This window comes from Aphis gossypii, unplaced genomic scaffold (assembly GCF_020184175.1).
Source record: "Aphis gossypii isolate Hap1 unplaced genomic scaffold, ASM2018417v2 Contig00608, whole genome shotgun sequence".
Classification (NCBI taxonomy): domain Eukaryota; kingdom Metazoa; phylum Arthropoda; class Insecta; order Hemiptera; family Aphididae; genus Aphis; species Aphis gossypii.
The window spans coordinates 21413-33691 of record NW_026083191.1 but is presented as its reverse complement, the minus strand read 5'-3'; the positions used below and the strand labels follow the sequence as shown (position 1 = coordinate 33691).

The following is a 12279-nucleotide window of genomic DNA, read 5'->3' as shown; positions in this document are numbered from 1 at the left end:
AAATTTTTTATTATATTATTATTAGTATTATTTATTATTATGATTATTATATTATTTATATTATTTTACAATTTTTGCTTTTTCTTCTTAAATAAAAGATTATTATCAGAATATTTGATTTTAAGTTAATATCGTAAAATAATTTTTGTAACAATTGTTGGTTTATTGATGTATTTTCGGTAATAATATTGAAATACGGAGAACCACTGGTTTTCCGTTATCGCGCAACTTATCTGGCAACGACTGTACCCTCTTATCTTAGTAGATACTAGATATACAACACACGAAAACGACAAATGTATTGTTTTAAAACGTTCCAAATATTTTATAGTAAATTAAATTGTTTTGCTCTGACCACAATGTTTGATTATAAATGTTGGTTATCAATATTATAATGATGACTTTATTTACAATTAGTGCCGCGCCACACTAGAGCGGTTTTGACGCGCGTTTTTCTACCGCGCGGTCTGCATGCATTACACTTGCGCGGTTTGCTCGCGTTACTACACGTTCAGACCAGCTCAGTTGACCAGTATTTTGTGATTCGGTACTGTTTTTTTCGTCATTTAATTGTAATATTTTACATTTTTACTATACATTTTAATTTGCATTTTTAATTGTTTATTTGTTATTAAGTTTTTTTCGCTAAAGTGTTTGTGTACTTAATAATTAACTAATTTGTATATATTGAATAAATAAGTTGAAGGTATGTAACAACGAACAATAAATTACATATTTTTATTACAAGTAATTTATTAGTATCATTATTAAAAAATATAAATTTCCATTTGTAAAAATCATATTTAAATTTTTTTTTTTATTTTTTCATGCAGCATGGATTACGAATATTATATGAATGCAATGAAAGTGATTGCAGTGGCAGAGGCATTTGGATATCTGAACCCGCCAAGGTCAGAAAGATCGTATTGGATTCATCCGTTTAAAATAGTACGGGAAACTAATAATCGGTTTTTTTCATTTTATGGAGACATTCGAAAATATCCGAATAAATTTGTAGAGTACTATAGAATGTCCATCTCTTCATTTGACGAGCTATTAGAAAAACTACGTCCCTACATTACAAAAAAAACTACGAAGTTCCGACGTCCGGTGTGTGCAGAAGAAAGAATGACTATTACAATCAGGTAATAATAAAACTATACTAGTGAATATAGTTATACATAATAACTATTAAGTATAATCAAATTAATCAATTCTCTGCAATATATAAAACAGTTTTCAGTAGGTACTAATGTATTATACGAGTATGTATGCAACAATAAAATAAAAATAAAACATAATTGCAATAACTTTTGAAATACAATTTAAAAAGTAATAAAAATAATCTAAGTATTTAAGACTTAATATAAAATTAAATAAGCAACAAATTCTTCTGTTTATAATGTTTTTTTTAAAAAAAAAAAAAAATAATAATACACTTATACACTATGATGCATTCCTATATCTTCCTGGTTATAATCATGTGATGTTGGGGAATCATAACTTTGTGGAAGTGAATACCTTGAAGAAGGGCGGGCCGGTTGATTAAACTGTTGTGTATATTTGGATAGAAAGATGGATGTGGGAAAGAAGTTTGCTGGCTAACATAATTAGGATAGCTGAATTGGTGAATGTTCGAGTTTGATTGTGAAGATTGAGAGTTGTCAATCGCAGGATTTAAAATATTTTTAACTGACTGCATGATTGCAATCTTGAAATCAAGTTTTTGGTTGGCATTCATTTTCTTAAATTCAGGAAGGAATGATAACAAAAAAGCTTTATCTGGATCTATGTCTTCATTGTGTGTTTGTATAGGAGGATGCTGCATTAGATCCAGCAAACTTTGTTGAAATGTGGTAATCTTTTCTTTTTTATTTCGAGTCTTTGCAGGTGTATCAGGTGTACTGTCTAATTTATTTGATTGCTCAACATAAACTTCTTCAGAAATGTCATCAGCATCGACAGTATCCACTGTGTTTTCTGTTGAAGTTTATGGCGAATACATATTACCTGTTGTCCTGCAATTTTTATTATAACATAATATGTATTATATTATATTATATTTTAAGCAAACATATTGTTCCCACAATGTCTTATACTTACTTTCTTTTTTTAAAACGGGCTGTAAAAAAGAAAGTACATCAGCATAGGCATATTTTTTGTAGAATTTGCTCCACTACCACTTGGTGTACTATTATTTTGTTTTATATCTCGAGCAAAATTATCTCTGATATTTTCCACTTTTTTTTAATTTCTTCGACTATAAAGTAATATTGTAAATAATTATTTTAAGATTAGGTTAACTTATAAGAATTAAAAATTCTAAGAAGAGTAAATACAATTCTGTTTATTTCTCATGTTCCCAAATGTATAAAAAATCAACAAAAAAAAACCACGAAAAAAAAATGTATTTAATAATTAAATGATAAAAAATAATTAATTAAGTCCATTTTTAACAACAGATTTCACTACTTACAATATTATAATACAGTCATTATGAAAATCACCTCTATTAAAATATATTTTTCAGTAAAAAGTACCTACTATATTTTTTTAAAAAAAATGTAATAATTAGAGCTCGGATTTATATGTATTTATGAAACCAAAATATGTACATAAATATGTGCTAAAGAACTCAAAATATGTATTTTACTAATATGATTTATTTATTAATACTTAATTATATAATATAACCATATGAGTTCCTAATGAAAAAATATATTTTAATAGTAAAAAAAGGTACCTGTTAAAAATTATAAAATATAAATAAAAAAGATAAAAAAAAAAATAATATATTAATTATCTTAATTACAATTTATGATAACATGCATTTTTAAATTTTCAATCGTTATTTATCGTTTATCGAAGTCATAAATATCGAACATTTGTTACTACGAATATTTTGTCCTTTTGGAAACATGAGAAATAAAATTGTCTGTATTGAAAAATACAGTCGTATGCCTACCTATTCTTCTTCTTCTTCTTGGGTTAATCGGCCGCTAGGACCATCCCGTCTCACAACCAATTCTCCAGGCATCTCTATTCATCGCCAAATCCTTCCAGTTTGCTCCGCCTCCTAAGTCTTCTATATCCCTCTTAACTAAATCTTCCCATCTCAATTTTGGTCTTCCCAAGGGCCTTTTTCCTACTGGATTCTGTTCTAGAACCATTCTTAGTAAAGAGTTCTGGCTTCGGATTGCATGTCCTGCCCACCGCAATCTTTTTTTCTTGATCGTCTCTGCTATGTTATTTTCATTAAAATTTCTTGTAGCTCTATGTTTTTTCTTCTCTCCACTCTCCTGTGATGTTATCTTTTATTGGGCCGAATATCTTTTGTAATATTCTCCTTTCTCGTATTAAGAACTTATTCTCATCTGATTTCCTTAGTGCCCATGTTTCCGATCCGTACAATATCACTGGCCGTATTAGACTAGTATACAAACGTCTCTTTATCTCTCTTGATAATGATCTAGAACTTAATAGTTTCTCCAAACCATAATCCCTGTTTCCCGCTTGGATTCTCGCGGCTACTTCCTTGGTGATATCATTTTTTTCAGTCACAATTGAGCCAAGATATTTGAAAGAATTCACTCTCTTAAATTTGAAATGACCTACCTCCAAAACTTGATCCATCCAATTTTGTCTACCTATAATCATATATTCAGTTTTTTGTTCATTAATTTGTAGTCCTACTTTCTGTGCTGCGTCATTTAGTCTGCCACAGAGCCGTTTAACTCCATCTTGAGATTCGTCCATCAGTACTATATCATCGGCATATGCCAATAATGGAATAGTCGAGTTCCGGAGTTTTATTCCTTCGTGGGGTTCAATTTTCATTTCTCTTATTACTTTTTCCAATACCAGGTTGAAGAGAATAGGTGAGATTGAATCACCCTGTCTAAGGCCGGATTTTACTGTCACTGGATCAGACTTCACATTTCCGACTTTTATTTTGACCACGGTTTCCATGATGCTAATTGAAACTAGATTGACCAGCTTCTGGGGAAAATAGAACTCTTTTAGAATATTTATGAGACTTTCCCTATGAATACTGTCGTATGCTTTTTTGAAGTCAACGAATAGCTTATGTATCTCCCTATCGAATTCCCACGTTTTTTGATATAATTGTCTAATAATAAATATTTGGTCCGTCGTTGACTTCCCCGGTCTAAAACCACCTTGATATTCACCAATTGTCTGTTCTGTTTTTTCTTTTATTCTTGTTAGAATACAATTTGAGAACACTTTGTACGCCACATTCAATAGGGCAATTCCCCTATAATTATTACGGTCTTGTTTATTTCCTTTTTTATGTATTGGGCAAATCAGGGACGTTTTCCAATCTTCTGGAAATTCTTCTGTTACCCATATTTGTTTAATCACTTGCCAGATCCATTGTGTCACGTCCTCCCCTCCTTTTTTAAGTAATTCAGCCTGGAACCCATCTTCGCCTGGAGACTTATTATTTTTCAGATTCTTTATTTGTAAGTCTATTTCTTCTAGAGTTGGCTCTGGACATTCTTGGTTGTTTATATTTCCTAGGTCAAACATGAACAATTCGTCTGGTTCTTCACAGTTCAGTAGTTCTCTTCAAAATATTTCTCCCATTCTTTAGCTATACCTTCATTTGTAGTAACCAAGGATCCATTACTATCTCTAATAAATCGTTCGCTTCTTTTGAAGTATCCACTTTAATTCTTAATAGTCTTATACATATCACGTGTTTTATTTGCTTTAAAATCTTGTTCCGCCCTTTCTAGTAAGTTACATACAAATTTCCTTTTCTCACACCTTAGAATCTTATCTGCTTCCTTTCGTCGTGTGATGAACCTTGTTCTCATTGTCTCATTATCCGTATCCTTTAACCATCCTTCACGAGCAGCTTTTCTTCTCCGTATTGCTTCCTCACATATATTATTGAACCACACTTTTGTTACATTTCTTTTTGTTCCTATAACTCCCGTCGCTGCTGTTTCAATAGAATCTTTGACTTTATTCCATATTTCATTCACATTACTGGTATGTTTTATCCGCTTTTCTTCAAAAATCTTCTTGATTGTGTTGTTATAATCCTTGAGAAACCTCTTGTCTTCCAACTTCTCTACGTCATATCTTCTCATGCATGTTGTATTACATTTATTATGCTTTTTCAGCTTTATACGTACCCAAAAACCCACTAGTAAATGATCAGAATCAGAGTCTGCCCCACGTAATGTTCGAACATTAGTAATTCCATTCTTGAATCTCTCATTTACCAGAACGTGGTCTATCTGATTCTTATATTTTCCATCAGGTGATATCCATGTGTACTAATGTATCTCCTTGCGAGGGAACATAGTGCTTTTTATACATAGTCCTTTTCCTACTGCAAAATTAATCAGTTTCATACCGTTGTCATTCGAAACCTCATGTAGGCTATGTGTCCCAATTACCGCTCTATACAGCGCTTCCTTGCCAATTTTAGAGTTAAAATCCCCTACAACAATTTTAACATCACCAACTGCTGTATCCATTGTGTCTTCTAGTGTAGAATAGAACTCTTCCTTCTCTTCATCGTCTTTTTCTTCGGTTGGCTACATTTATCCAGGCCTTTGTTTTGTAATGTTTGTCCATATAGTTTTTACTATTTATGTTCCATAGACTTTCTTCTTTTTCCACTTCATTTATTAGAACATCAATGTCAATCATATTGATATATTTCAATTGATTAATTTTTTAAAAAAAAATTTATCACCGACAATTTTTTCTAATTAAAAAAAACTAATAACACAAAAAAAAAAAAAAATTGGTATTGCAACGCGTTGTAACCGGTGTAGTATGTCGCATGCCGTATAAAACCGTGTGTTACGATTTCAAGCGTTATTGCGTCCAAAACGCAAAACCGCGACAGACAGCGGTGTCACGCGGCAACGCGCGTCAAAACCGCGCTAGTCTGACGCATTTCATCTATATGTATGCGTTTTCATCTAGCGTTTTCGACGTGCGGTGTTCACTCGTTTTCACCGCGCGTCAAAACCGCTCTAGTGTGGCGCGGCCCTAAAAACGGAAATTGGCGGTTTTGAACAAAACATCAATTTTCACATCGAATTTTACTGAGGAAATAGTACATTTTGTCAAAAACTATTCACGCCATTCAATTTATCATGTTTTTTTTACATATAGGTAATATAATATCCATGTACAACTCATTTTGTAGGAAAATGGAAGTAGGCAATTTTGGAAAAGAACCCCTCAATGCTCAATTTGTTAATTTACCACGCTCAAATCACTCAAATCATGACAATCATTGAAATAAGTTAATGAAATAAATTTTAACTATTACAGATTAATATAAACTATTGTTTTATTTTTTAATAACTAGAATTTTAATTATAAAAAAAATCTTTAAGCATAAAAATATATTAAATAAAAACGAAAAGTGAGAATATTAAAATAATATAACAGATTAATAATGTAATTAAACCATAATAATAGGGAAAACCACAATAATAAACAAGTGATACTAAAAACAGTTCAGTGGAAAAAGAGTATTATTACCTACTGAACAAATAGGAACTGTTTTTTGGCTCATTAAAATGTTGAATATGCCGATAAGCCGGTAACTAGTTATGAAAAAATGTACTTGTCTTGCACTCAATATTAGACCTACATTAATAGAAACTATTCATAAAAAAATTAAATGACATATTTTGAATTAGAACTGCTCTTCCACTCACCAATTTAATTATTTTTGTGATATAAATCTATTTTATAATAAATCGTTTAAAAAATAATATTATATTAAATAAACATACCATACATTAAATATTCTACTATTTTAGTTCTTTACAAATAAAAAAAAATTTTATTACCTCTAATAGTCTAAACAATAGTATTTAATTTTGATATTGTACAAAAAATAACTTACCTTATTACATGACATTATAGTTTGAAAACTACAAAAATAATAGTTACACTAGTAAAAACTAAAAGCAGCCGTCTGCCCAGCTAGACTGGAGACGATAAAGTAATAAACAGTAATTTATACCAATTAATTATTTAGTATTTCAATAAATACGATTATATTAATACATTTTTATTTTAAAATGATATAACATATTAATATACGCCAATCATTTAATCTATTTTAAAATACTTACAAGAGTGTACATTTATGTTGAAATAAAATACCCTCAAAACACAAAACTTTTATCAATAAAACTCGCATTATGATAAATTTAGTGTTTATATTCAGAGGACGTATCACACAAAACTCAAAAAAGCGTTACGTATGCAACGGCCGAGAGAACGCAAAATGCATTTATAAGCATGGAGTTTTAATATCGTAATAAGTTAAATGTAAAAACAAACATTTTTTAAAATAAAACTATGTACCTAGATACAATAAATTCTAGTAAATATTAGTAATCATTGATACTAGGAATATAATTATACTCGAAAATCGAAATAGCAATAATAATATTCTAAAATATTTATTTAGCATCCGTATTCTTTTATACAATATAAAGTTAAATTATTTTACAAAGAAAGTAAATTATATTATTATTTGTTGTTATTATTACTGATCAGTGATATTCTTGTTATATAATTAATATTGTAAAATAAAAGGCTATTTTTTACAAAAGTATATAATTTATATAGTATGTATTCTACATTATATCAGTGATTTTATTAAACAAATTAAATAAAAATAAAGACCTAATAACTAAGTTTTAAATTTGAACTATGCATATGACTTAATAATTTTGCACTATTTTCAGGAGTACGTTTTTAGAATTTAATTAAATACCTTGAAGAAAAAAGGTATTGGCTTAACTAAGATACCTTTAGATACCTAAATATATTTTTCTGATCATTAATTCTTGACAAGTAGCCAAACTTTATAAAAGTTTTATCTGAATATATGTAAAAATCTAAAATAAGTTTTAAATGTTAGTCCTAGAATGTAGTTTTTATCACCAGTATAAAGTTTGTATCATGAAATCGGGGGGCTCAGTGAAGTTAGCCCCCCGAATCTAAAAAATTATTTTTGCTATGACGCAATAGGTTGCAAATTTTTTTCTGTCGGTTGCAATTAGTTGCTAAAAAGTTGCTAAATATTGGCACTGGTCCGGATTCGTTAGGACAAAGTAGGGAGGCTAACTTCATGTACGTCTATACGATTATCATAAAAATGTTACTTTTTAGTCACATTACCATGGTGAAAATAGGTGTGATCTATGGAAACGTCAGTGGTCTTGATGGAGTGTCTGTGCACAAGTAACAAATAATAATAATATTTTATTACTACTCTAGCCATACACTGTGAACATTCATAAATTGATTACATTAGGTTTCCAGCGAATGGCGAGCAGAGACGTCAATGGGTGTTGTTCGCAGAGAGCAATGGTTTGTATGGCGGCCATACAAACCATTGATCAGATCAAACAGTGTTGGCAGATTTGGGGATTTTTCCTCAAATTTGGAGAATTTTCAACATTTTGGGGATTTTGAGAAAAACTTTTGAAAATCATTAAAATTTGGCGATGTGAAATTAATATAACAATTTTTTTTCCCCCCAATATTTTTGACCGTATACAAATTCTTATCATCTTATCTATTAACATTAAATTTGGTCGTATACTCGTATCACAAAATAGTCAAACGTAACCATAGTTAAGAACAATGTTTATTCAGTCAAATCTCTTTGATCTTTCTCTTTTCGATATTAAAGTATTCAATCATAATCATTCAACAATCAACTGATTCCTGTTAAAATGTTAAATCCTATCGAAGGTTGTTGGAGTGTTGACGTGTTTAGTGACTCGTGGTGTCAGTTGACGGACAATTTGTCTTTGTCTTGTCCATATATATAGGTAAATATTAATTAATGAATGTAATATTAAGTACTTATTTAAGTATGTGGTTCACGATATTTTTTTTATTTCTAGCTACAATGGAATATAGTACTGATTCAGACATGGATTCTGATTCAATAGCTGATAATCCTCAAGAATCATGCACGTCGACATCTCGTACTCAGAAACCAAAGAAGTGGGCCTATACGAATAAATAACAAACAGCTTGGGAATCAAATTCCAAATTTTCTAGTTGGATATCTATAAGCAAAAAGGGAGATTCATATTTCTATTGTAAGTCTTGTAGATGTGAGTGCAAAGGAGACGTATCAGCCGTTTATAAACACAATACTTCGAAAAAACATATTGAATTATCCAGTAGCGCTAAAGTCGATAGTGTTTTCAATATGCTTTCTATGATAAACCAAAAGGCTGTGATAAAAAATATAAAAGAAACTGAAATTCGGATTGCTTCATTTGTGGTTGAACATAACATTCCAATTAATGTTTCTGATCATTTAGTTAACTTAATTAATTCGATAAAACTTGAGCCTAAACATTTGGCAAAGTTAACATATGACCGAACAAAATGTACTTCGATCATTAACAATGTCATTGCGGCCACTAGATTTGAATACCTGAAAAATTATCTAAAAACCAACAAGTTTTCGCTTTTAGTGGATGAATCCACAGACACCAGTTCTGTGAAAAATTTAGCAATGGTGGTGCGGACATGCCAGAACTTTGAAGTCAGTGACCAATTTCTCACCCTACTTCTAGTAGCCAACGCTACAGCTGATAGTATGTATAAGGCAATTACGGATTTTTTCAACAGTTATGATATACCATACACAATAAATTTAATTGGTTTTGCTGCTGATGGTGCTAATGCCATGATGGGTAAGAGTCACTCATTACAAAGTTTTTTAAAAAATGATATTCAAGAATTATTCGTGATGAAATGTGTGTGCCATTCCTTGGCACTTTGTGCTGAGTACGTATGTAGAAAATTGCCTGATGAGGTCGAAACGCTTATAAGGAATATTTATAATTTTTTTAATCATAGTTATAAAAGGCAATATGAGTTTAAAGAATTCCAGCACTTTTTTGAAGTCAATCCTCATAAGCTGTTGCAGTTGAGTTGCACCCGATGGCTGTCGTTGTTAATGGTTGTGAAGCGAGTATTAGAACAGTATGCACCACTTAAATCATATTTTACTCTGCAGATGGCAGATGGCATAAACAATTCACTAACAATTTCTGAATCATTAAATAATCCTGTATATAAAATGTACCTAGAATTACTGTAATTTATACTACCAACATTGGTCAACTTAAATTTAGAATTCCAATCAGCAACTCCTAAAGTATATTTATTGTACCAGCGCTTAATTGGTGCTTACATATTTTTTTGCAGTGCTATACTTACCCCCTGTAGGGTCGAGGATTAGAATAGACCCACAGTAACTCCTGATTATCGTAGAAGGCGATTAAAAGGAGGTAGTGGAGGGCAGTAGTAACCGCTACTACCTACCATTGGCGAACTACAGCAGAACTAACGGCAATGGAAGGATTTGACAGAGGCAGTTTGGGCATATTCCAAACACTGGCCTGTCAACTGCGATGTGGAAGGAAAAGGATACCACCACATAAGAACTCCACGGTATTTTTCCAGCCCAAATTGAGAACCCCTGATCTCAGTAAAAATCTCCATCTGGCGGGCTAGTATCGAGGGACATTTGTTGTGAAACGCACTATAGGTGTTATACTATGTAATAATACTGTAATATATTTTAATATAATTATAATTTGAAAAATTCTATTATATAATTATAGTAATTAAATATAAAATATACTATGTACCATATTTATATTATATATTAAACTAGCAGGCCAGGCTGCTAGCCGGGTGTGCCTCGCTCTGCTGTGAAATTCGGTCTAAGTGATATTCGCTCTAAGTGAGTACCCTAGATCGGAAACGGGACTGTAAAGAAAATATCGTAAAAAGTCTAGTAGTCACAATTTTAGTTAACCTAACCTCCAGGGGTTGTGGAAGGCGCCGAGGGGGGTCCTAACCTAACCTTAGATGGGGTCGAGTGAAAATCGTTTTACCGGTAATTCGGTCGGAAATGGTAATCGGGTGTCTAGAAAAGAGATAATTTACTAAAACAGTACTTAAGTCGATCGTTGTGTTTATGAGTTATTACCTATTAAATTTCCCGTAATTAAATACTAGTTTAGGAAACCATAACAAAAAATCGATCTATCATTGTTCAGGCTCTACGTTTATCAGTCAGTGAGTTACTCAAGTCATAATATTATAGTCATTCTGCTTACCGTTGCCGTGAGACTCTCTTATGATTATGAGAGCAGTATATTATCATGTAGGCAATCCACACGTGATGGATTGCGGACCCTGCGAGATGTGTATAAGAAGTTTATAATTTCTAACACTTAAGTTTCAAAGTTATATCATTTTTTTTTTTTACTACAGTGGGTAAAATACAATAATGTGCCATCTCGTGGTTTTTGTATTGTTGCCTGTTGGTAAAACAATAAAACTTAGTATAACTTGTTATGTTAGTCTATTGCTGTGAATTTGAAATTTACTGTGGACATTGACTTATTTCGCTAATTCTTTTTTTTTGTTGATATGGTTTTAACAAAATATAACAACAGATCTGTAACTATCATATTCAATCATAATCAATAGCGACACTAATATAGTTTATTTTCTTGCTGAACTGCAGTGACAGTTATACATTGTCTTATACATTTTTGTCTCCATTTTTATATATATAGATTTTTAATTTCTTTTTTACTATGACAACGATTTTAGTTTGTATGTCTATTTGCTTGCATTATTAAAAACAACCTTGCTATAACATTTTAAATAAATTATTTATTTTACTTAAATGGTTGCCATTGACAACCAAAAATAATTTAGTTTACTATTTGCTGGAAAGATGGCGCCTCTGTAATTTCATCATCATCTCGTCATATTTCTCAAACCTGATAACTTTTTCAAAATTTCCGTTCATAAAAACCTTCTCCTGGCAATTCCGAACAGTTGAAAAAAAAATTCAGCCAAATCGGTCCAGGGGTTGTTGAGTTATGCACTTACCGACACATTTTGCGATTCATTTTTATATATAAGAGAAAAGAAGATTGACACATGTAGACACTATTAATATAGCTTGAAAAAAATCTTATAGAATGATTTCACATACCTAAAAAATTTGCAGAATGTTGACATAAAATCAAATATTATTTGTTATGCAAATGAATAATGATACGGCAATTTTGATTCAATAAATGAATTGACTCTCTTTTTTCAAGCTCAAATATTATTTAAAATAATATTATATCCTGGTTTGATAATAATTTACTAGAAATAAATCGTGATAAATCTAAATTTATATTTATACTTTAATATTATTCA

General features: G+C 30.8%; 1 protein-coding gene across 5 annotated transcripts; it reads left to right on the top strand.

Moving 5' to 3' along the window:
• Positions 1–8686: 8686 nt before the first annotated feature.
• LOC126554805 (E3 SUMO-protein ligase KIAA1586-like) lies at positions 8687–10586 on the top strand. Of its 5 annotated transcripts, XR_007606734.1 has the most exons (4): positions 8687–8855; positions 8931–9835; positions 9904–10029; positions 10255–10586. XR_007606734.1 is itself a non-coding variant. In XM_050209832.1 (3 exons), the coding sequence occupies exons 2-3, from the start codon at positions 9245–9247 to the stop codon at positions 10302–10304; spliced, it is 543 nt and encodes a 180-aa protein (XP_050065789.1). In that variant the 5' UTR covers positions 8687–8855; positions 8931–9244; the 3' UTR covers positions 10305–10586. The 5 variants fall into 5 exon arrangements, 4 of the variants coding, with proteins under 4 accessions (XP_050065789.1, XP_050065788.1, XP_050065787.1 ...); XM_050209832.1 differs by lacking the exon at positions 9904–10029 and having other exon boundaries at positions 8931–9737; XM_050209831.1 differs by having other exon boundaries at positions 8931–10029.
• The last annotated feature ends 1693 nt before the right edge of the window (positions 10587–12279 follow it).

Bases quoted from the DNA above. Each gene is read 5' to 3' on its own strand.
- LOC126554805 (XM_050209829.1), top strand. From the start codon at position 9,245: ATGCTTTCTATGATAAACCAAAAGGCTGTGATAAAAAATATAAAAGAA.